The sequence below is a fragment of the Nerophis lumbriciformis genome, linkage group LG09, assembly GCF_033978685.3.
Source record: "Nerophis lumbriciformis linkage group LG09, RoL_Nlum_v2.1, whole genome shotgun sequence".
In the NCBI taxonomy this organism is placed as follows: domain Eukaryota; kingdom Metazoa; phylum Chordata; class Actinopteri; order Syngnathiformes; family Syngnathidae; genus Nerophis; species Nerophis lumbriciformis.
This window is the reverse complement of record NC_084556.2, coordinates 19,454,943-19,480,463: the sequence shown is the minus strand read 5'-3', so window position 1 is coordinate 19,480,463 and position 25,521 is coordinate 19,454,943. Positions and strand designations below refer to the sequence as shown.

The 25,521-nt window shown below is 38.7% G+C and overlaps 1 protein-coding gene across 3 annotated transcripts in view; it reads right to left on the bottom strand.

The window, feature by feature from the left end:
• The window catches only part of LOC133607596 (disks large homolog 4-like), a 184,656-nt gene that overhangs the window by 85,023 nt on the left and 74,112 nt on the right, over positions 1-25,521 (bottom strand). Inside the window, exon 1 of one of the 3 annotated variants that reach the window (XM_061962378.1) lies at positions 18,603-18,722. The exons of the other annotated variants lie outside the window; for them this stretch is intronic. Within the exon in view, the coding sequence (XP_061818362.1) occupies positions 18,603-18,707 (105 nt within the window). The 5' untranslated portion in view covers positions 18,708-18,722. Of the gene's footprint in view, positions 1-18,602; positions 18,723-25,521 lie in introns of those variants that run through there. 3 annotated transcript variants of the gene reach the window in all.

Below are 25,521 nucleotides of genomic sequence, written 5' to 3'. Positions count from 1 at the left end.
TAGATGATGGCGCATTAGGCGAAGAAGGAAGGAAAGTCAACCTTACCCTCTCAGGCAGGTAATTTCCACAAACCGGCATGTTAAAGGAACTGTGAGGAGCTCCTCATTTATGCATTAGACAGGAAAATCACTTGACAAAATATTTATGATTAATTCAAACAGCTGCTGCTCCGATGAGGATTTTACATTGTCTGCTCATTTCACATGAAGCGTGTACATTAAGAAAATCGCTCTTCACTGCTGAATATGAATGAAACTACATTGACTGGAATAGTAGAAGCACTAAACCAAACCCTGCTTGGTTAAACTGTTCACAAATGTAAACAAAACATTGATCACATCAACCATCAACACAATGGGCACTCTGATAAGAATGAGGCACATCATTTGTACTAATGACCATATGTATGTCCACGTATAATCTGGTCAAACACAACATGCATAGGTAGGGTAATAACACAAATCATACGGTGTGGTTCACTGAGGTTTCATTTGGTGTAATCCCGCTAACTAACAAATGCGATCAAAACAATGCTTCTTGTAAAATTAGCAGTTTTGTCTTTAAACATTCGATTAATCTTTTTAAGAACAATATTTTATGTGTTGCCATCATTACATAAATATCAGGTTTGCTGCCAGGCATCACATCTTACCGGATTGACCTAAATATAAGAATATAATATGACCCTTCTTTATTCAGAGACAATATTACTGACATAAAAGATAAGGTCTCTGTGTTATATGTATGAATCTGTACAGCCCAAATATAACACAACTTGTCTTTTTTTAATTGTTTGTATTTAAGTGAATGCATAATTAGGGTTTGGCATCACTTAAATTTGAACGATTTCAATTTCTCATTTCAATTCTGGTTCCAAACGATTATTGATTTTTTTATTTTTTTTTTATTTAAATTTGTATTAATTATTTTCTAAAAATAACACCAGCCAAAACATATAACAGAGGAAAAACAAAACACACAAGACAAAGCAAATAAAACAAAACAAAACAAAACAATCCCTCCTCCACTTACACACACATTCACTTATCTTGATTTTGATTCTAAATAAAAACGTTTACATGGTTTAAATGAAGGTGGTAACTAGAGTTATTTTTGGATTGAATGTCCCATTTATTAATCAGACAAAAATGTCCCCTTTAAAAAAAAAGGCCATGAATCTGCAGTTGTTTATCACATTTGTCGTGCACTAACCTTTGCGAGATATAACAACATTGCATATATTGCACTGGTCATTTTTATTTATTTTTTTATACAAAGTCAAGCCAAACTTTTAAGCGCTTCCGAAAACTGTCCATGGTTGTAATGAGACCTGCTGCTTTTTCTTTGCTACGGTAATTTCCAGGCTATAAGGTGCTACTTTTTCTCCACATTTTGAACCCTGCGCTTTATACAATGCTGGGGCTAATTTGTGGATTTTTCCAGGTTCACAAACTTCACTTGCTACGAGTAAATTTAGCCTCGTAACATCAGAACAATGAAATGGCCGAACCGTTCATGGTGGACCAATGAAATTGTTCACATTGAATCAAACGCACTCACACAATCATTCAGTCAGCCTTTTAGTATGTTATGGATTCACCATCATCGTGGAGAAGACACAATGAAATGCACGTGATGCAGCCCCAAAGCTGAAGACGATCAACCCGGCCATTGAAAAAGGAAACAGCCGCTGCAGGGAACGTAAATCCACCACCACTAACAGCCCCCGCAATGCCACAGAAGTACGAAGACCGCGGTCCATGACCTCTACGATAGGCTAATGTTATGTGAATGAACACAAGCGCTTGTGTAAATATTTCATGTTTCAATGTTGACCCCTGCGGTTTATAGACGGGTAGGTGCTCTAGCGTTGGCCAGTATATGTACAAAATAAAATTTGTCCAAAAATTAGGCGGGTATGTTTTATTTTTACAGTAGGTGCGCTATATAGCCCAGAATTTACGGTATTTCTTCTTCATTGGTGGCGGGTATTTGTTTCTTGTTGTTCGGCAGCTGTTTCTTCTGGTCGGGCAATTAAATTAGGAATCAAATGAAAACTTTTTTTTTCATTGCGGTAGAATCGTAATGTGGTTCCCATTGATGCTCAACCCTATATGTCACAGGTGTCAAACTCAAGGCCCCGGGAGCCAGATATGGCCCGCTAAAGCAAGGAAATATTGTGCATAATTAAAGTACTTTATCTTTCTTACTAAATATATTTGTTCTTTCCATGTTCAACAGTGCACTTACATATCTTTTAACCTTTAATATATTATGTATTCATGCAACAAATATTTTCATGATCTCACATGGCAGTTATTATAAGCTTCATGTATTTTTTAGAATGTTCTGTACAGTGCTCTAATTTTTGTCTCCACTTACATCTTGCCTCTATTCGTCTTTAGTCTGAAAGCTGGCTCCCTCACCTCTCCCTTATTGGCAATCAGGCCACACCTGTCCCTGGTTGCCAATCAGGATGCTTCTTATGCCAGCCCTGTCCTCTGGACAGGATATTTTTTCCTTTGTACCTCAACGTGCCACATATGTTCCTCATGCTTTCTGTGCCTGGTTGTGTTTTGTGCACCTCCTTGCTGCACTATTTTTTGTTGTGTTTTCCCTAATAAAAGGGTTTCCTATTTTCTCTGCATGCCAGGGTCAAGACCAACAACACCGAACATAGATAATAACAAATATTACATTGTCATATATATCAAAAATGTTTTTGTTAACATTTAAATACATACTTACATACAGTATCTGCTTTAGTTATGATTTTAAAGCCAACTAACTATCAAAATATACGTTAAAAAAATTATAAGCAAATGCATAGGCAATTGCGTAATAATATTGTGAGACGTTTGTACATCTACGTTCATATACATTTACTGTGATGTAGCCGTTAATGAAAACGATTTTGCCACCCCTGCTATACGTAATTAACAAAGGTAACAATGCTCTCCTAGTCTATCCTTCATGCTGTTATTTCAACTTCAGTCTATCCAAATCCAAAAATACCACCTTCTCAGTTGATTTTCACCTTTATGTTTCGTCTCAAGCGTCCAACCCCAACACAGCAATCGCCTCACTGGCAAGATCACGATTTCAGATGCCAGCCAACACCTACCAGCTCTGCACTTTTTCTTTTTCTTTTTTGGAATTCATGAAGACGCGAGCCCCGCGAGGACAGGCGATCCACTCATCCTCCGCCAATGCTACCTTCAGACTACTCTCCAAGGTGTTTCTGCACAACACTTTGACAAGTGTTAGTCCTCCTGTAGCTGAACACGGTGCAGCAACAACAACAACATATCACTTTGTATTCACCATGGGGCGGAATACTTAAGGTTCTGCCAGTACATAAAAATGTATTAAGCCTAAAATCCAAGCAAGACACTGCAATCTCCCACACAAAAGGAAAACATACATTCAAGGTTGGGTCCCAATCACTGAGTAATAGAGCAAATATCTTTATTCAAGTGGTGCACAATATTTTAAGGTAAAATATGCTCTCAGCTTTCCTACGAACATGTCTAAAAATATAAATTCCCTCTGCAGCACACTAGTATCATAAAAAAAAAAAAACATAAAGAAAACATATTTTTTCCTATCTATTCCGCATTTCGTCTGCTTGTGTCCTCGCCCGAGTAAATTCCCACTTGTTAATTTTTTTCCTTAAATTAATGAGACTGTATCTTAATCTAGCGGGATGATTCATCGTTGACGTTGATGATTGTCGTCACATTCAAAAATCGGCTTATGTTTATGTCACCAAAAAAGGAAATGGAGGAGGGAAGGGATGAAGGACTAAAGTAACGGTCACACTTAATTGTGGTTGTTAAAAAATCCAAAAATCCAATTATGCATCTGCAAAGATAATAATGCTTCATTTGGATTGACACTTTCAAAAATCGGACAATATGTTTAATAGTGATTGCAGTTTGTAGTGTGCAGTGGAACTCATTCATCTATATTATCATAAAACTCTACTCACTGCTCAGACACACAATGGTGTTGTACTGAGTGTGTCGTTTGTAGTATATATTGCTCCTGCACTAGGTGCTGTAGCGTTAAGCTTATTAATTTACTGAATTACTGAAAACAAACACTTCCATGCAAGGCCAGTAGTCTTATGTCCCAGTATTCTCTTTAGTTCTCAGTCAGCACACTGCACTTTTAATAAGATGCACATCTCTGATTGGCTGCCTTTGCATAAACACGAGCGAGTCAGAAGTTCACTTCAAGCATCAGTGAGAACGCAGCTTAAAAGATAATCACTTCGCACATTGAAATGCAACACAGCGAGTACACGTAGACTTCCGCAGCCTACTGTAGTAGAATACAGTACAGTGAATGTGGGGAAAATGAGGCCTAGTGCTGTTGGTTTTATTTGCTGGGAAAAGAGAAGAGTTCAATGATGGATTGTTCCTGTTTTAAACAATCGGTGGGTCTCTTATACCCAATAATGTACATTCCTCTCTATTCCTCTCTTCTCACTATCTCCCTGCAGTGTTTCTTCCAATGGCATTATGTACTGTACAGTGTTCGCTATACCTAATTGCTCAGTTCTGTTGCAATCAGTTGTTGCTAGGCAGAATTCAAACAAATAATGACAAACACCCATCATACCCACTAGGCCAGAGGTGTCAAGCTCGTATTCGTTTTTGGCCACATCGCAGTTATGGCTGCCCTCAGAAGGTCATTTGTAACAATGAATAATATATGAATACAAATCGATAAGGATTTGATCTTGATATTGTTACACATTATTTCTTTTTCACGTACACTGTAAAAATTGAAATTAAAATAAATTCTAGACTATGCGGTAAAAACTGGCAGATTTTTTTACGGTGGTTTTGACAGCATATTACTGTCAATGAAAAAAAACTCCCAATTTTTTACATTAAAATCCTGTTGACTAAGCTGCCAGTTTTTTTTTTTAAATCTAATTTTGTCGTTTTTACAGGTAAATAGAAAAACGGTACCAGTTTTATATGTTAACATTCTGGCAACTGGGCTGTTGCCGATTTTTACCGTAAAAGCTGTCATAGTTATACATTTTTTTGTCAAAATGGAGATACAGTAGAAAGAAAGATACATTACTTTATTATTATGCACTCATATCTAACAGCCGACTCGCTCATAGAGATGTGACTGTTTTGAACGAGTTCTATCTTTTGAACGCCTCTATTAAGGGATCGAGGACAACCTATTTGCAGATGTAAGAATATACAGTGTTACCCTTAACTTACAAGTAATTTAAGATATGAGCTTTGAGTTACAAGCCTCCTTGCCGTTTGTTGATGTCGCGATTGTGAGAATGAAACCTTTAAGATCCGCCCCAAAACATCTGGCTTTACTAGCTAGCAACAGCCAACAGCCAGAGATCGACACAATCCTGCCTTCCAACCACCGGAACGGAGAAAGCGAGTTCGAAGGAGAGCACAGAGAAGAGGGAATGGACGACGCATACCGAATTAAAGAAACAACCCATAAAAAACATGACCGATCTTGCAGCCGAATGGCGAGGAAGCCCGTCAGTCTGCCCCACACCCAAGCAGGAGCCAGCTTGCGCAGCAGCTTAGAACGCCGAAAGAAAACATTCAAAAACAGCGGACAAAACCGGACATTTATACATGAAAATATGGAGAAGCTGTCGATGGTTTGCCCGACATATTCCAGTTTGTTTTGTCTCCTGGCTCTACAAACTGGACGATTGAGGTGACCTTTGCTGACTGGGTCTTATTATTTATCAAGGTACTTAAACATGCATGTCTCTTGCCATCAACTCTGACTTTTGGCCTGTCACTCAAAGAAGGTTGTGTGTGCAACATAAACAATAACAGTTCTTATTGTTACACGACAGAGAAGCAGCCCGAAGGAGACACCATATTAGTCTGCTCCCCAAGGTAAATGCTGTACGTTATTCTTACATTATTTCATACAACTACTGTAGTTGTTTGTAATACATTATATTGTATTGTTTTTCAAACAATATTTATTATTTAAAAATGTGTTTTTTGTTGAAAGGGCATGTTACATGTTAAAATGGTGATGTTTCGTGGGGGGGGGGGGGGGGGGTAAAACACCAATTAAATTGATTTCAATCCATTTCAATGGGCGACATTGATTTGAGATACAAGTGTTTTGAGCTTGTAAATTGAGTTACCACTGGATACCACTGTACATTTGTAGGCTTCACTCATAATCTCTATGTAAATGTAATAGACCCCAAATTAATTATTTCTATTCATGGATCAAAACGGCACAGTGGCATTGGTTTTTGTTTTTGTGTTAAATTTGACAAAAACTGGATAACATTTTTTCAATAGGAAATAATGTAGGCCCCTCAATAATATGTTTTAGACACCTAAAAATATCAACAGAAAACACATTTTATACAGTATAATCCCAGTTTTACATGCAAAAAACAATGTGAAATTCTTACAAATGAATGGCATTGGCGAAGATTGCGATTAGTGCAGAAGTAGTTGCTGAATGGAGAGTCACACTGATGCCAACTTTGTACTTGTACTGCGAATAGTTTTTTTTCATTCAATAATGTTTCTCACCTTCTGACACTGGCAACTTACTTTGGCCCTATAGTGGCGTGTTTTGCAGTAGTACTCAGTAAAACTCAGTCACCAGTGTCTGTTTTTTTTAGTTTGGACACTTTTTTTTTTCTTGCATGCAATATTTAGACGTACGATTCTAAAAAAAACTGGGGCAAAAATGTTCGGGTGCATGAAAACCAAGGTGCCACTCTATTCTAAAAAATAAGAAATCTGAGTTTAAACCCAGATTGTTCACTGTATAAATAAAGTTAATGACCTGTCCACTAGGCTCTAAAACCTCAATTACTGTACTGGTCATGTGTTGTATCTCACATAATTATACGGATGACCTGTTTGTTGTTCCGACCTTTTGCAAAGAAGCGTTTTTGCAAATTAAAAGCATGCGATCTCCATTGAAAAACCTTTCAAATAGTGCTCCTTCAGCACAGGATATTGTTTACCGTTAAGTCCAAGGTTGGCTGTTTTTGCTTGGTTTGTATTTTAAAAACTTAAAGGGTCATTTATTTCCAAGGCTTTGACATTGTGCATGTGCTACTGTGCTCGGACAACCAGCGCACAACAGCTGTAGCGTTTGATAGCAGATGAGGCGTAAAGAACACGTAGGCAGAGGTGACCCTGCATGGTTCAGTCCAAGACATGGACTGCATCAATAAATATGTGGTGCCACTCTTTGTCAAATAATGAAATAGGTTCGATTTGTATGAAGGTAATAATGTGATATGATCATATGCACATTATAGCTAGATAATGATATTTACTTCCTCATTAACTCTTGGTCATTTTAATGTTTGTCTGACACTGGTTCACCCGCTGCCCATTTTCCAGTAAAATTTCCCAAAATCAATCCTAAGGATGAAGTAACAATTGATCTTAATATAGACATGACAACACGCTGAGCTGAGTCATGAATCGTTAATGCATTGATAGTCAGTTTTTGCTTAAACTCTATCCTATTGACGTCTTTGCGCCGCACAGTACTGTATTCTAAAGACACTTTCAGCAAGACGGTCCATCTTCATTAAACCTTGTAAAGCCATCAATGAGCATTAAGCATAAGAGAGCCATTAGAGCTCTTCTCAATGCTTCCAGCCGCATAAAGACCATTTTAATTACCATCCTGAATTTAAGATGACTGTTCAACAGCAAAGGTTACGCAAGCAATCTTTGTAGGTATAGGTGATCCTTTTAGTGGCAATTTTTTACAGATGTGCACCAAACACAGCGACTGAAAGAAAGCTGTGTACAGTAAAACACTATACCCTGCAATGATATTGATAAATGCTGTCCCAAAAGGCCCGGTCAAATAAAGCAGCACCAATAACAACCCGCCATGGGACCGCTACCGACTGGACATAATCTGTTAAAAGGCTCCTCATGTTGCCTGGTGCATAATGAGAGAACAGTGGAGCCTTTGTTTTCCTTTTTTCTTTTTTTCTTTTCTTTTTTTAAATCCAATGTCCCCGAAGTCGCAAAATTGGACCAACATAATAACTTAGTGCCTGTTTTGCTTTTAATTTGTCTTTCTGCAGCTTTTTTCCCCTTGTAACACTACTTCCAAAAGAATGAATGAACAGCTTCAACAAGGGGTCTTTGGAGAATAAGAACTATACAGTGGTGCCTCAATTCACTTTGTGACGGAGCTCTTAACTCAAAACACTTGTAAATCAATGTCTACCATCGGAATAAGGTGAAACCAATTCAAATGGTGCTTGGTCACCCCAAAATTTTTGACATATAACATGACGTTTAAAAAGAACACAATTTTAGATAAGAAATATTGTAAACAATAATACTATAGAATGTACTACTATAACAACTACAGCAGTTTTAGAAAGTAATGTATAGTGGTTCTAGGTTTGTTATTGCCTCATCCCTCACTTAAAGCGTGAGTAAAGAATGCATGAAGAATGCACAATCCACCTGATAGGACCTGATAAGTGAGAACGAGAAAGAGATGATACAGTATTATCTGCTCACAGATGCTGCCCGGTGGTTGTTTGAGCAAACTGCTGCTAGTCCTGGATAGTCCCACTTCTTAATGATTTAACCATACGGAGGATTCTCACGGGAGTAAGGCAAAAATACAACCTTACCTACTGTAGTAAAAATGTACAGCTTCTCCACATTTTCATGAGTAAATGTTCACCATTTATACATTACTTTAACATTCTTGGCGACACACTCACTCTGGTTTTGATGATTTTACTTTTTTTAATTAAAAGAATATCATCCACTTTTTCTTCTCAGGACTTATTCCTTCCCATGCAAAGTTATGTCCATCTCAAGCTATAAGCTAATGCTAGTGAGTAAGATCAGATGTTTTGGTCGAAGCTTACGGGGTTCACTGTAAAAGTTGCTATGCCAACTAATTGTAATAACCAACTGCTTGTAACTCATATTTATGCCTGCAACTTATGTGTCGTTTAATTTAGTTTTACATGAGTAGTTCACCTCTTTTTACACTTGTGACAGTTAAGCACGTAAATAGTGCAAGGTACATCTTTGCATTTTTATCATTAAAGTTAAGACTTACAGTAGTTCACATATTTTTATACTTGCATAACTGTTATTGTTAAATATACAGTACTGTGCAAAAGGCATTTAAATTAGTTGTTTTAGCAATCATTTAATTAAGAAAACTGAGCCGTTAACCAAATTAAATTAAATAATACATTGTGGAGTGCATTTCTGTTTTTTTTGTCCATCTGTTTGTTAGTTGGCCACTTCCTGGTTAATTTATTGCAAACTACTGCAGGTTTACACGCTTTGAAAATAAACAAAACTTACAATAAGAGTTGGGTATTTTTTTAGAGCAACTGGAAATGTGTCAGTCCTATTTTCTGTGTCTAAATATGAGATTGTGTTTGCAGGGCAAAAATGCTGCATAAATCGTGGTGAGTCAACAATTGGATTCATTTTGATGAATAACAGGGCTCTATTGTGAATGATTAAAGCAAAAGGCAAATGTGTATATGCTTGTATGATGTGTTACCTGTTTCACTGCTAAATCAGCTCTAAGGACAGAGCTGAACCACCACTTCTCAGAAGACAGCTTTGTGGAACAAAAAACCCCCACACAAAACAGAGTTTTCCTCATATCTTAAAATAAAAGATGGGGCTCTGCCTACTATATGTCAGTCAGCTATAGACATCATTTTGTTTTTTTTAAGCGTATAAGCTAACCTAACATGATCGGCAATGTAGCTCACATAGCTATGCTATTATAGTTAATGTTTGTGACCTCCTGTCCCTCTCCGTAATGTAACATTGTTTAATGATATTTGGCATCTAATGTATTAAGTAGGGCTGCAACTAACGATTAATTTAATAATCTATTAATCTGTTGATTATTACTTCGATTAATCGATTAATAATCGGATAAAAGAGACAAACTACATTTCTATCCTTTCCAGTATTTTATTGAAAAAAAAACATCATACTGGCGCCATGTTCTTTCAACTTGCCAAATAAAACAAGGAAAATGTTACAAAAATGCACACTTTTGACACCCCTGCTATAGATAATAAAAAATTAAATCTGATAAATGTATCGATAAAAAGCAAAGCCTGACGACGCATGCACATTTATCACAACTCTCTCGTCTCTACTACTCCCTCACGAATGCTGCTGCACGCACAATTTGTTGTGTTTTTAACCTTCTTAACCCTGAACGTACATTGAAAATACACGCAACCCTAACTCAAAATGCCGGACATTTGAGGCATTTAAAAAACACCGCCCGACAGCCCCGCAAAAGATGACATGTCCGGTGAAAAGAGGACGTATGGTCAGGACCTAGCAGCGATCGGTTTCACGTCCGGTGAAACCGATCGCTGCTAGTCCTCTTTTGCTAACATGCTAGCAGCTAACAGGCTACGTATAGACTGACCATACGTCTTCTTTTCACTGGACATGTCATCTTTTGCGGAGCTGTCAGGGCGGAGTTTAATAAATGCCTCGAATGTCCGGCATTTTGAGTATTGTTTACACAACGTGCAGTACGCTACTTAATATGTCCGTGTGGAAACGTGTTCGGTACACTTCCGCACCGAAACGAAACCCCCGTACCGAAACGGTTCGATACAAATACACATACCGTTACACCCCTAATATTTTGATTATTGTTTCTCAGCTGTTTGTAAATGTTGCAGTTTATAAATAAAAGTAAAAAAAAACAAACAAAAAAACGTAGCCTCTGCGTATGTGCATATCATACATCCAACGAATCGATGACTAAATTAATCGCCAACTATTTTTATAATCGATTTTAATCGATTTAATCGATTAGTTGTTGCAGCCCTAGTATTAAGTAAAAAAGTCCAAGTGCACAATGGCGCTTCTTGCAGACACACTCTTTGTCGGAGACATCCATCCATTTTTTAACGCTTGTCCGGAAGGCGGGGTACATCCTGGACAAGTGGCCACCTCATGGCAGGGCCAACACAGATAGACAGACAACATTCACACTCGCATGGGAGGAACCCACAAAGTCACACGGAGAACATGCAAACTCCACACAGAAAGACCACGAGCCCGGGGATCGAACCCGGGACCTTCGTATTGTGAGGCACACACACTGTGCTGCTCTTGTCGGAGACAATCATTGCTAATTACCATTAAAGCTACAGATGTACAAAATGGCATGTTCCCACTACTAGGGCTAACTAAAGACACTCTTAAACTGTCTTGATTACAAAATTAATGTTAAAAACAATACATTCATGGGAAATTTAAAGAGGACCTATGATGCAATGTTTTAATTTTATCGACAGATCTGTGTGTTTATTTCCGTACCTGACAGTTTCAGCTAAACTGTGGCTTTTTTTTATAGGTGTTTTCATGTGACAACCTCTGAGGAAGGACACAGTTGAATACAAAATTGCATATTTCTTTGAAGACCTAATTAACCTAATTGGACTAGGACCAATGAGGTTTTTCCCTTTTTTCTGACTTACAAATGTTGTTACAATGTTGAATACCCATGTTAAAAGAGTAAAATCACAAGATTAATGCGTTTTGGCATGAGCTTGCACGCGGTTTTGGATGCATCTGTTCAGTGCTATGTTTTGCTGTATTTATTTCAACAGTGGGCCGCCATTTTTGATGTCACAGATAGACAGATGTGTGTCATTGCTTCTCGTTTCATGCACTCCTGCCTGCTCTGATGTCTATAAGATAAATAATTTCACGTGTATTTGTTCACAACACTTTACACACGACTGTTTTGTCAACACAGGCGAGTATGAAATGGGGTTAGCCGCTATTAAAAAGACAGGGCCATGCCATATTACTACTTCCATCCATCCATTTCCTACCGATTGTCCCTTTGGTTTGAGGAAACACAAGAGAAAAGATAGGATAAAGTATTATTTTTATTTAATCGTGGTATGCGCACATAAACACTGACGTGTGACATGCAGTGAGATAAATGCAGGTAAATGCAACTTTTTTATGCGGTACTGTGTGCCACACAGCGTGTACCTAATGTTGTGACCGATGAATCGTTTTTATTTACCAGGGTTGTACGGCATACCGGTACAAATTTAAGTACTGCGGTACTTATGAATTAAAAATAGTACTATACTCACATTGAAAAATACTGGTACCGTTTTTTTTTCACTGGTATGACGGCGTGCTGTCGTGTGACATTCCTGGTTTTGCAAGCAGAGGAGCATGTTCGGCAACGCACACACACAGAGTACTTACAAGCAGAAACCGCGTGTAGGCAGAAAGGTTAAAAGCTAACGATAAAGGTGAAGCTATAACTCCGAAACGCCGCTCAGCAAGAGGAGCTTTAAAACATGACTGGCTAGCTAGCTAGTGGCTCACGTCCATCCACAGTCACCAGTGTTTTAGCTACTTCTAAATCACTAATCCTTGCCTTCATGGTAATAACTGGGATTTATATAGCGCTTTTCTAAGTGCCCAAAGTCGCTTTACATGTAGAACCCATCAATCATTCACACCTGGTGGTGGTAAGCTACTTTCATAGCCACAGCTGCCCTGGGGTAGACTGACGGAAGCGTGGCTGCAATTTGCGCCAACGGCCCCTCCGACCACCACCTATCATTCATCATTCAATTCACCGGTGTGAGTGGCACCGGGGGCAAAGGGTGAAGTGTCCCGCCCAAGGACACAACGGCAGCGATTTTGGATGGTAAGAGGCGGGGAGCGAACCTGCAACCCTCAGGTTTCTGGCACGGTTGCTCTACCCACTACGCCATGCCGCCCCAACAAACAAACAAATAAACTATGTTTCTTACAAGTATTCTCCTGCAGGATGAGAAATAGCCAAACATGCTTCACTACACACAGGAGAATACAATAGCTAACAGCTGACAGCAAGCTACCGGTCCTGAATGTAAACAAAAGGGTGGGTCTACACAGGTATTGATTGTAACGATACCAGTGCAAGAGCCATATCTAGTCAATGCTACAATGATTACATCCAGATTTTTTGTCATCACAAAATCTTTTTTTCCTTTTCTAATTTTTTTTATAATGTTTATAAACTCAGGAAATACGTTCCTGGACACATGAGGACTTTAAATATGACCAATTTCTGACCTTGTAACTACTTGGTATTGGATCGATACCCACATTTGTGATGATATCCAAAAATATTGTAAAGCATCCAACCAGCAGAAGAATAAGTGTTTATTAAATTTTAACAGAAGTGTAGATAGAACATGTTAAACAAATAACCAGATATTAACAGTGAATGAACAAGTAATGTAGATTAATAATCCATTTTCTACCGCTTGTCCCTCATACTTTTGACAAAATAGAATGAGAAATGACAGAATATGTTACTGCATACGTCAGCAGCCAAATTGGGAGCTTTTGTTTGTTTACTTACTAGCTAAAGAGAAGTTGTCTTGAATGTTCACTGTCTTATTTAAGGCCAAAATTGTTCTTTGATTGCCATAAGAAAGGTATGTTTAATTTACTGTAATATTTTTTTGTCAAAATAATGCCAGTAATGCCATGTATGTGGCCCCCTTTATTTAGAAAAGTATCGAAATACATTTTGCTACCGGTACCAAAATATTGGTATTGGGACAACCCTAATATTTACTTGTTATGAAGTTAATTTTCGACTTTGTCTGAAACAAAAAATAGCGGTGATGTTCTTCTTCAATGTGTATATTTAACAGTGTACATTTTCAAAATATACATTCTGATACTTTTGGAGAGGGTGGGGTATGGTTTCGTTTACAATCTAAAGGTAAACACCTTCACTAACGAACTGTTTGCAGACAATCAGAAAGTGGGTTAAAAATGTGACTGTGGAACATCATTTATGCAGAATTTTTATCCAGAATTATCTAGACCAAGGGTCCCTAATCTTTTTTGCACCAGAGACTGGTTTAATGTAGGCATTATTTTTACGGACTGGCCGTCCAAGTGTGGCATATTGATGGTATACAATATATACAATTAACCCCAGTTGATGATATATACACCAGCAACCTCGACTGGACTGCCGATGAAAATTAGCCTTTGGCTGCAATCTGGCATGTTTACTGTGGAGGTTGCCCCCCAGTGGGTTCTTTGGACCACATAGCACCGACATGATAGCCCGGTTCAGGTTCAATATAGTTTTATTTTCCAATCAAGTCTCTCGGTTGCTTTCCAGCAATTGTCTTTTTGTGACGGTGACAGGCACGCTCTCGCTCTCACGCCAGCTCCAACTAACACTCTCCTCCAGGCTGCTGCTTAAACAGAGCGACAGGTGATTAGATAAGCAGGCCCACCTGGGCCATCTACGCACCTGTCGCTGACATCGAGGCCGGTCCTAGCACACCCCGTTCCGCTGCAGGCCCGCAGGCCACACACCCCTCCACATTTACATTTAAGTAGTTTTAATATACATCTACAGGTATAAGCAAGCGTACTGGTGTCTCTGGTAAGACAGGCAAAAGTTTGGTAAGAAAAAACGTGATTGTTTATAAATTATTTAATGTTTCTGTGCGGCCCGGTAGCAAATGAGTCACTCACAGGAACCGTTACCCGGAACAATCGTTGGGAGACCACTGATTTGGTGGGGTTTTTTCTCTCTTTGCTGTCATCGGCATTTGAGTGACAGACAAATTCGCCAATCAGAATTGTTGAGCCTTGCCTCCTTTGCCTCCTGGCTAATCAAACGTGTTTATGGAAACAGCAAGTTTGTTTGCACTGTAGTGGTGGCAGCCAGTACGCTAACAACAACTTGCTCCGGGGTAAAGGTTTTAATGGTGACTCGGCCTGGGCCGATTGTCAATAAGTTAATAAATTGACTTACTGTGATCGATAATTTGCCATGTCCATGTGTTTGTTTTCTTAGTCTCCCGTTTCAAACAGTGAGAAAGAGGTTTCACACTCTGCATCGCTCTCAGCACCTGAGTGTGTTTATTTCACAGCAGATTTAAATGAACAGAGTGAGCCTTCTTTTCAGTCGTTCACAATCTTTGTCCCGATGGGCAGAGAGCAAAAACGCTGGCTTACACACACAGGAAGCACGTACAGAGAGCCTCACTCCTCGCGGCCTCACTATAGTGAGAAGTTCCGCAAAGCAACAAAAATTAAGAGAAGAAAAAAATATGATTACAAAGCCAAATGTCCCGCTGTGGGTTGAACTTCAACCCAGATGGGCAATATGAACCCATCAACACGGACAATCGAGGGAGAATGCCATATGACCATGCGACGGCAACAGAAACAAAGACAACCCGACGTAGTTTTTTCCAACTGGAGAAAAAAAAGCCTTTTAAGATGGTTATTATTTATTTAAGTTAAAGGGGAACTGCAGTTTTTGGACAATTTTGCCCATCATTTACAATCATTATGTAAGACAAGAACATCTATGTTTTTCTTTTTTTAATGCATTCTAAGTGATGAATAAATGCAATCAAAAGTCTTCTTACAATGGAGCCCATGTGGGTCACTCTATTCTGCCTATAAAGCGCTCTAATAAAACATCCAAACACCTATATCAAGATTGTATATACAGTACATGCTGTAAGTATATATGTAATGTAGTAACGGGCATATTTATAAAATAAACATGTATTATTTACTGTACGTATTTTGATCATTTTAAGTATACGGCGGCGCATTAATTTAAAAAACGCATCACAAGGTCGGCTTTTTCCTTCGACATCACTGATTACCAGAGGTGGGTAGAGTAGCCAGAAATTGTACTCAAGTAAGAGTACTGTTACTTTAGAGATTTATTACTCAAGTAAAAGTAAGGAGTAGTCACCCAAATATTTACTTGAGTAAAAGTAAAAAGTATGTTGTGAAAAAACTACTCAAGTACTGAGTAACTGATGAGTAACATACACACACACACACACACACACACACATATATATATATATATATATATATATATATATATATATATATATATATATATATATATATATACATTGTTATATACAGTATATAATTTATATGTATTTATTTAGCTGTTTTTGTTTACATGTTAAAGATGTTTTAATGAATATACATGCATGTTTAACATATAGATTCCTTTCTTTCATGAAGACAAGAATATAAGTTGGTGTATTACCTGATTCTGATGACTTGCATTGATTGGAATCAGACAGTAGTGCTGGTAACGTCCACGTTTTCAAATGGAGGAGAAGAAAAGTTCCTCCTTTCTGTCTAATACCACATGAAAGTGGTGGGTTTTTGGCATCTTATTTGTACAGCTTCCATATTCGTTTTTATACACTTTACAAGAAATATATTGGCGTCAAACTCCTTAGCTTGCTAGCTTGTTTGCGCTGGCTTTCGGAGACTCTTGTTTTGAAAGCGCAGGCGCGATGGAGCGGCACTTTTATTGTGAAGACAGGAACGTCCTCATGTGCGGTCAGTCTTTAGGCTTTTGACGGGATGTCCGGTTGAAATAAAAAAAAGTATCTTTTTTCCTTCACACTTTTGATTGATTGATTGGAACTTTTATTAGTAGATTGCACAGTACAGTACATATTCCGTACAATTGACCACTAAATGGTAACACCCGAATACGTTTTTCAACTTGTTTAAGTCAGGTCATGTGACCACCTGGCTCTGTTTGATTGGTCCAACGTCACCAGTGACTGCATCTGATTGGTGGAACGGAGTGAAACGTCACCAGTAAGGCAGGCACTTTGAAGGTCTGTCTGACAGACCAAAACAAACAAAGCGTGCATTAACAGATCGATAAAAATTAGTAGCGAGTAGCGAGCTGAATGTAGATAAAAGTAGCGGAGTAAAAGTAGCGTTCCTTCTCTATAAATATACTTAAGTAAAAGTAAAAGTATGTTGCATTAAAACTACTCTTAGAAGTACAATTTATCCCAAAAGTTACTCAAGTAGATGTAACGGAGTAAATGTAGCGCGTTACTACCCACCTCTGCTGATTACTACTCACTGCGGACATCATGAGAGCCAACAAACATAATAAAACATAATTTACTGTACAATGTCTGCTCACTGGGATGCCGACTGCTATGATGTTGATATATTCCCCTTTAAATGATACTTACAGAAATGAGAGTCCATTTTTTAAAAATATTTATTTATGACTAAAGGTTTTTACCTTCCAATTACAGTACAATTGTAAACAATTATACAGTAATGAGAAATTAAAGTGTATTTCCTTTTAGATGGTTACTTGCATTATTATATATTATGATTACATTACATTATAAACACAGTATAGTTTTTATCGGGTATTTCTTTAGTTTAAAAGCATGATGTAGACCTGTGGTTCTCAAACTTTTTTCACCAAGTACCACCTCAGAAAACACATTTCCAGTACCACCATAATGACCAAAATTAAAATACACTAACATTGTCAGCTTAAATATTCTGTAAAACAAGGCAAAGTGTTTTTTAAACAAGTATAGTTAATGTTTTGGCCACATCAACATTACACACAGTTTGAACAGTAATACTGTGTTTTAATATTTAATTATGTGATTCATTGGCGTGCCACTAAATAGATCCCGCGTACCATTAGTGGTACGCAGACCACAGTTTGATGTAGACAAAAGCTCAGTGTCTGCATGAATCCAATTATTTTAAAAGGAAATTATTGCATATTGTTCTAATGTGTGACTCCTTGAAAAAAATATGTTGATTACTTATTTTCACACTTTTATGTATAAAATCTAAAAATCGTGAATCACAATCAAATTTTTGGAGAGAAAAAACAGCCCTGTTATATAGGTCCATTTTTCGAGGAAAAAACAGCAGGACTGTCACATTTTCATATTTACAAAAAGTAACGCACCGTGATGTTTACGAGTTTGATATTCCTGGGTTCACTTTCGGGGGGAAAATATATTTCTGACAATAAAGTATAATGTAGTTTACACTTTTTGATATATTGCCTACATGCTATTTTTCTGTGTGCACATATGAGAACAGGCAGTGGACTAATACGTATATCATAGCTGAATCAAAGTAGAATGTCACATGGAGGGAACATACTGGAAAACGCATCTAGGTATAAATTGGATTTTTAACCCAAAAAAGTCAAAGTTTAAACTACTAATGCAAAACTAAATATAATCATTATTTATTGTTGGGAATATAAAGCAGCTTGCCTACTTCAGATTCTTCCTTGGGCTATGGAGAAAAAAGAGGAGGACCGTTCCAGTTATCTGATTCCGAGGAGGAATAAAGCCTCTCATATGCTCTCCCTGGTGATGAAGGCTATCTAAGTTGCTCTGGGCTAGACAAAGTGCATTTCCCAAGGTCAAAATCATGCAGTGCAGCTCCTCATCTCTGCTGTGATGCAAACCTAAATGTGGACCAGTCAGCATGACGTTAGCCCTGAAGGACCTGGCCTAGACTGTGATGGAGATTTCATTCATAGCAGGGAACATAGTGAAGCTACATAATAATAATAATAATATAAAGCATGAAGCAATGTAGTGTACGTGAGGGAAATACAAATACAACAATGCATATATGCTATAAATACACGCATCCCCTCCTCAATTGATCCGTGCAGGCAGCAAGCATCCAGCACTCAGGGGCTTCACCCTTACCTTGCACCCGAACATGAGAGACAGGGTCCGGTTGCTGCAGATGACCTTACATTGGCACATGACCGGCGAGAGACACTTTAAATTCCTGATATTAGGCAGAGACATCTGTCCAAAAGATCCACGCCGCTGCTCCGACGGCCGCCACTGCCGCGATCGAGATCACCGGAGAGCCGCGCGGAAGCTCGGAGTGGAAGTCGGGGGGGAAGGGGGTGGGGCCGGGGGGGTTGATAAACGACGCGATGGCTGGTGGAAATGTGAAGGAACTCTTCTTCCCACTCAACTTTGTGTACGTTAGTCGCCTTGAAGACGTCCTATTGATAGTGATTTACCCAAGGCTGCAACGCCCCCGCCCCCTTTCCCCCTCAATTGCTGCCTTCCCCTGCACTCTCTAGTAATCGAGCGTAACGTTTATAGTAAACGTGCAGTTGGATTGAGCATCCGCTTTTCTTATCTGCTGGTTCACAAGCAAAGGGTCGATATCGAGGGTATTTTATTTTATTTTGCACGCCGTGTCGCTGTGTTCGTGTCTAACGGGGCAGCTACGCCCCTTGTCGTAGTGTAAAATACAGCAGGAGCTGTCCGTGGTGCTGAAAGTGTCTACTTTAGTGATTGAGGTGAACCCCACTGTCACTCATTAGCACGCTCGCTCAAGGTTGTTGCCATCAAGCCTTTTATAAATGACTCCCTAAGTGTCCACACACACACACACACACACACACACACCACACACACATTTTCTTGTATTTGTTACCTTCTTGAGACCTCTGAAAAATGCCTACCTCTTTAGGACTACCCTTTCTAGATAAATAAAGATTTGTATTTACAACATTAATACAGCACGGTGGCACAGGGGTTAGTGCATGTGCCTCACAATACGAAGTAGTCCTGAGTTCAATCACAGGCTCGGGATCTTTCTGTGTGGAGTTTGCATGTTCTCCCTGTGACTGCGTGGGTTCCCTCCGGGTACTTCGGCTTCCTCCCACCTCCAAAAACATTCACTTGGGGATAGGTTGATTGGCAACACTAAATTGGCCCTAGTGTGTGAATGTGAGTGTGAATGTTGTCTGTCTATCTGTGTTGGCCCTGCGATGTGGTGGCGACTTGTCCAGGGTGTACCCCGCCTTCCGCCCGAATGCAGCTGAGATAGGCTCCAGCACCCCCCGCGACCCCAAAAGGGACAATCGGTAGAAAATGGATGGATGGATGGATAATATACACATACTATGCAAATATAAAAAAGCTGGTAACACTTTAGTATGGGGAACACATATTCACCATTCACCACACTATTATGTTGGATCCACTATGGACTGGACTCTCACAATATTATGCTAGATCCACTCGACGTCTATTGCACCGGTCGCCAAGGTTTCTCATTGTCATCCCATTGGGTTGATTTTTTTCTTGCCCTGATGTGGGATCTGAGCCGAGGATGTCGTTGTGGCTTGTGCAGCCCTTTGAGACACTCGTGATTTAGGGCTATATAAGTAAACATTGATTGATTGATTGAATGACCATTAATTAGTTGCTTATTAACATGCAAATTAGAACACATATTGGCTCTTAATTAGTCATTATAAAGTGCTTATTAATGCCTTTTTCTGCATGGCCTTATTATACAACCAGTAAGCCATTAACTAAGAGTCTTCCCTCAATAACCTCAGAATTATTGCTCATTAGTAACCCTAACCCTAACCCCAACCCTAACCCGTATATGTTCCCCTAGTGTCCAAATAACTCTAAATTAAGTCTTTGTTACTTTAATAAGTAACTAATTAATGGTGAATATGTTCCCCATACTAAAGTGTTACCAAAAAGCTTGTTGTAAAAAATGAGTTGGATTTTCACCAGAAAAAGGTCACAATTTCACAAGAAAAACATAGAATTTTGGCAGTATTATAATAAAAGTCGTAATTTTACTCAATGCAAGTCAGGATTTTACAAGAAAAACTGAACATTTTTGCAATACTATGATAAAAGTTGGAATTTTACTCAACAACACTAGCCATTTTACAAGAATAGCTTAAAAGTTTGGCAAATTTATAAAAATAGTCATAATTTTAAGTTTAAAGTACCAATGATTGTCACACACACACTAGGTGTGGTGAAATTAACCTCTGCATTTGACCCATCCCTGTGATGAGGTGGCGACTTGTCCAGGGTGTACGCCGCCTTCCGCCCAAATGCAGCTGAGATCCAGCACCCCCCGTGACCCCGAGAGGGACAAGCGGTAGAAAATGGATGGATGGATTTGACCCATCCCCTTGTTCTCCCCCTGGGAGGTGAGGGGAGCAGTGAGCAGGTAATCATTTTTGATGATTTAACCCACAATTCCAACCTTTGATGCTGATTGCCAAGGAGGGAGGTAATGGGTCACATTTTTATAGTCTTTGGTATGACTCGGCCGGGGTTTGAACTCACAACCTACTGATCGCATGGCGGACACTCTAACCACAAAGCCACTGTACTCGACAAAAGTCACAATTTTATAAGAAACATTTTAACAGTTTGGCAATCATTTAATAATAATCAGAATATTACTTGGCATAATTATGACAAAATACATAATTTTTCTAAATAAAAAAATGTCACTATTTTACAAGAACAATGGGAAAATGGCAATATTGTGATAAAAGTCAGAGTTTTATATGACAAATGTCACCATTTTGCATTTAAAAGTAATAATTTTACATAAAAAGTAATTTTACGAGAAAATATTGCAATATTACAGAAACAAAAAGAATATGAGAAATTGTTCCCAATTTTATAAGAAAGAAATCGACACATTTTGAGAAAAAGACTGCTTTTAGTTAATTTATTTTTATTTTTATTTTTTGTTTGTAATTGGTTTTTAATCTTCATAATTTACTTCAAGTTATTACAGTATGTCTCTATATACATATTTATTCTATTTTTTTTTAATACATTTTGGACAAAGGGGGCGCAATGACATTTCTTACACACACTTGTTATTTCATATGTTGACCAGAGGAGTAGCACTTTTAAAACCTACACACAGTCAATTTGAAAAATCCCTCCTTTTTGGGACCACCCTAATTTTGATAGATTTCACCACCAGGGGTGCAAATGAGACATTCTCTATTAGATGCAATGGTTTTCGCTATTGGGACCATGATTTCCGTCCTAACTTGTTCACCGGTCCTCATATGGAAGGTACTTTTCCTCGTTGATGTCTCAAGAAGGGCATAAATACAAGAACACACACACTGCATTACGCTCCACTCACATACAGTGACATCTCGCTTAAGTGATTCACTGAAATGCTTCATGTGTTTTATCATTAAAAGTACTGAGTCACTGTGGAAGCTAGTAAATAAATAGTACAACAACAAGAAATACACAATACAGTCGTGACATATCGCTTCGAATATTTCAGCTTCACTTTATCGGGGATTTAAATAGAAATGTAAGCATATTCTAAAGTTTTTTGGTCCTAGATTAAGCATTTTCAAGCACAAAAAAGACTAAATAAACTGATTAAACTCCGCCTCACGGAGCAGTACTTTATTGGATCAAAAGAGCACAAACATGACCAAAAAGTGTCGAGGGTGCTAGCAATGAGGAAAAACTAAAAAAAAAAAAAAAGATCATGAATAGTTTTTTATTCCCTAGCTATGAAAAAATAATTAAGGATTCCTACTTAGCGGAAAGTAATTAATTGTGGTCATGTCCACAACCAATCAACTGTATCACAGTTTCTGGTGTTACAGTTGAAAATGTTTTTTCTGTAATGTTTATTTTACCCACATAAAACAGATGTTCAGAAATTGAAATATAATCATTTCCCAATTTTAAAAAAAAATCCGAAAACCCATCAGCCTTCAACTTAGACTTAGACAAACTTTATTGATCCACAAGGGAAATTGTTCCACACAGTAGCTCAGTTACAAAGGATGGAAAGTGTAAGGATGGAAAGGACGAGGCAGGTATAAAATAGAAAAACATATACCGGAGTAGCAATAAAAAATATAACATATATGTAATATTTACATATTATATATACAGTATATGATACATACTGATATATTATATTATATTATATTGTTATATATAATAGGGGCTTCACGGTGGCAGAGGGGTTAGTGCATCTGCCTCACAATACGAAGGTCCTGAGTAGTCTTGGGTTCAATCCCGGGCTCGGGATCTTTCTGTGTGCATGTCCTCCCCGTGACTGCGTGGGTTCCCTCCGGGTACTCCGGCTTCCTCCCACTTCCAAAGACATGCACCTGGGGATAAGTTGATTGGCAACACTAAATTGGCCCTAGTGTGTGGATGTGAGTGTGAATGTTGTCTGTCTATCTGTGTTGGCCCTGCGATGAGGTGGCGACTTGTCCAGGGTGTACCCCGCCTTCCGCCCGATTGTAGCTGAGATAGGCTCCAGCGCCCCCCGCGACCCCAAAGGGAATAAGCGGTAGAAAATGGATGGATGTTATATATAATATACAATATATAACAATTACCATGTACAATATTACAGTATATGTAACAGCTGCAGCATAAAATAGAGTAGCTTCAGCAGAAAATATACATTATAAACAAAGAGAGGTAGCTAACATAGAAGCGGTCAGGTAATAGACATATATCATCTATTGCTGTATGGCCAGTGATTATACAGCTGGATGGAGTGCAGAATGAAGGAGTTCTGGACAATATCTCAAATAGCCATCTACTGAAAGTTTATACATTTTAAAAATGCAATTAACTTACATTAAAGGCTGTTTTAAGTGCAACTGTAGAATATCACGGTTGAACTAATATTAAATCTGCATGAAAGTTACAGTCATAAGACATTTGAAGCTACACTGGAGACTGATGTATGTGTATATACTGTATTTACTGTACGTGGGTCTTGTATGTGCCTGTGCTGGCAGGGTGAGCCCACAGGGGGGAGTGAGAGAACCGGCTAGGTTACATTTAAATATTGTGCATTCATCTCAGGACTGACTGCGGCGCTGGGCTAGATGCTCCCAGGTGACGTCAACCACTAAAAAAAAAAAAAAAGAATCCAATACACAGGCGGATGCTACTCTCTGCCATGAAAGGCAGGGATATCCTGGCAAGTGTGCCGTAAAAAAAATAAAATAACGTGCGGGTCTGTGAAAGGAGGTCAATGTCCAAGGCAGGTGTCGTAAAATGTACGCTGCAGTTAACCAAACTGTCCGTCTGGTAGAGGACAGATAAGACATAACGTAAATATGAATTATGATGTGTGTTGTACCCACTCAAGCCAAATGACGTCTTTCTCGTGGCATAAGAAACCCACAGAGGACTTTTTGAACCCACATCTCGGTTGCCATGGATACGGCTTTGTTAAAGACAAAACTCCGTCCTTGATTGCAGCATGCATCCTAATGGAGGAGACGGGGGCTCCATGCGATGACTGTCCATTGTGAGTGAGTGAGTGAGTGAGTGAGCGTGTCGTGATGAGTAATGGACTTGCATTACTTACTTTCTTCAAAATCAAACGCTGGTGGGCACATTTATTTCCCACGGGTTCTCTTAACATGAGAAACCGCACAATTGTCGCATCAAACTCCACTAATGAACAAGTTACTAAAGAGACAACACACACACACACACACACACACACACACACACACACATCCACTTAACACAACTGCAGCATCAAATAGATTTCCATAATCTTCTGGGATCATGCGCTAACAGTCCAATCCAACACAATGGAACCTCAGATGCCACAAAACTAGCACTATTTAGACACAGTTTTAAAAAAAAAAGATATGGCTTCCGACACGGATTTGAAAGCACCATCATGCGCGACGTCACACCAGACGTCATCAAATCATCCTCAGCTCAGTGAGCAGCTAAAAGATGACCTCAAGTGTTTTTTTTGTTTTCTCTGTGGCACTACAGAAGTGTGCCAGTAGGCAAAAGACGAAAAAGTGTGACGATGACCATAGAACAGGAAACATGAACATGCAGCCACATACAAAGGAGTCAAGCTACTCGGTACAGTATTAGCAATACAATTAAATGACTTCAGTAGTACGTCAACTTACGAGCTTTATTGGTTCTGGGACGGAGCTCTTAACTCAAAACACTTGTAACTCAAATCAACGTCTCCCTTTGGAATGAACTGAAATCAAGCAGCACGGTGGAAAAGGGGTTAGTGTGTGTGCCTCACAATATGAAGGTCCTGGGTTCAATCCTGGGGTCGGGATCTTTCTGTGTGGAGTTTGCATGTTCTCCCCGTGACTGCGTAGGTTCCCTCCTCCCACCTCCAAAGACATGCACCTGGGGATAGGTTGATTGGCAACACTAAATTGGCCCTAGTGTGTGAATGTGAATTTGAATGTGAATGTTGTCTGTCTATCTGTGTTGGCCCTGTGATGAGGTGGTGACTTGTCTAGGGTGTACCCCGCCTTCAGCCCGAATGCAGCTGAGATAGGCTCCAGCACCCCCCGCAACCTCGAAAGGGACAAGCGGTAGAAAATGGATGGATGGATGGATGAAATCTATTTTAATTGAACTTCCCAAAAAAAAAACATAATTTTAACATGTAATATGCCTTTTAAAAAGAAAAACTAACTTTTTGATAAACAATACAATACAATCTACTACTTACTAACAACTATAGTAGATTTATGAAATATTGTAATAATAATGTAAAACATGTACTTTGTTGAGCAGACATCTTTGGTATCTCCTGCCAGCTGCTTCTTCGTCAAACACACCATCAGCAGCTTTTCCATATTTTCCACCATTAATGTATTATCTTAACATTCCTGGCTGGTGTTAGACTTATTCTGCTTCAATATGATGCATAACAAGTTTTGCAGTTATACACTCAAATTGATTTGCCAAGTTGGCGACACTCTCTGTCATGTTTTTGATTATTTATTTTTTAAATTCAATGAATATCATCCACTTCTTATTC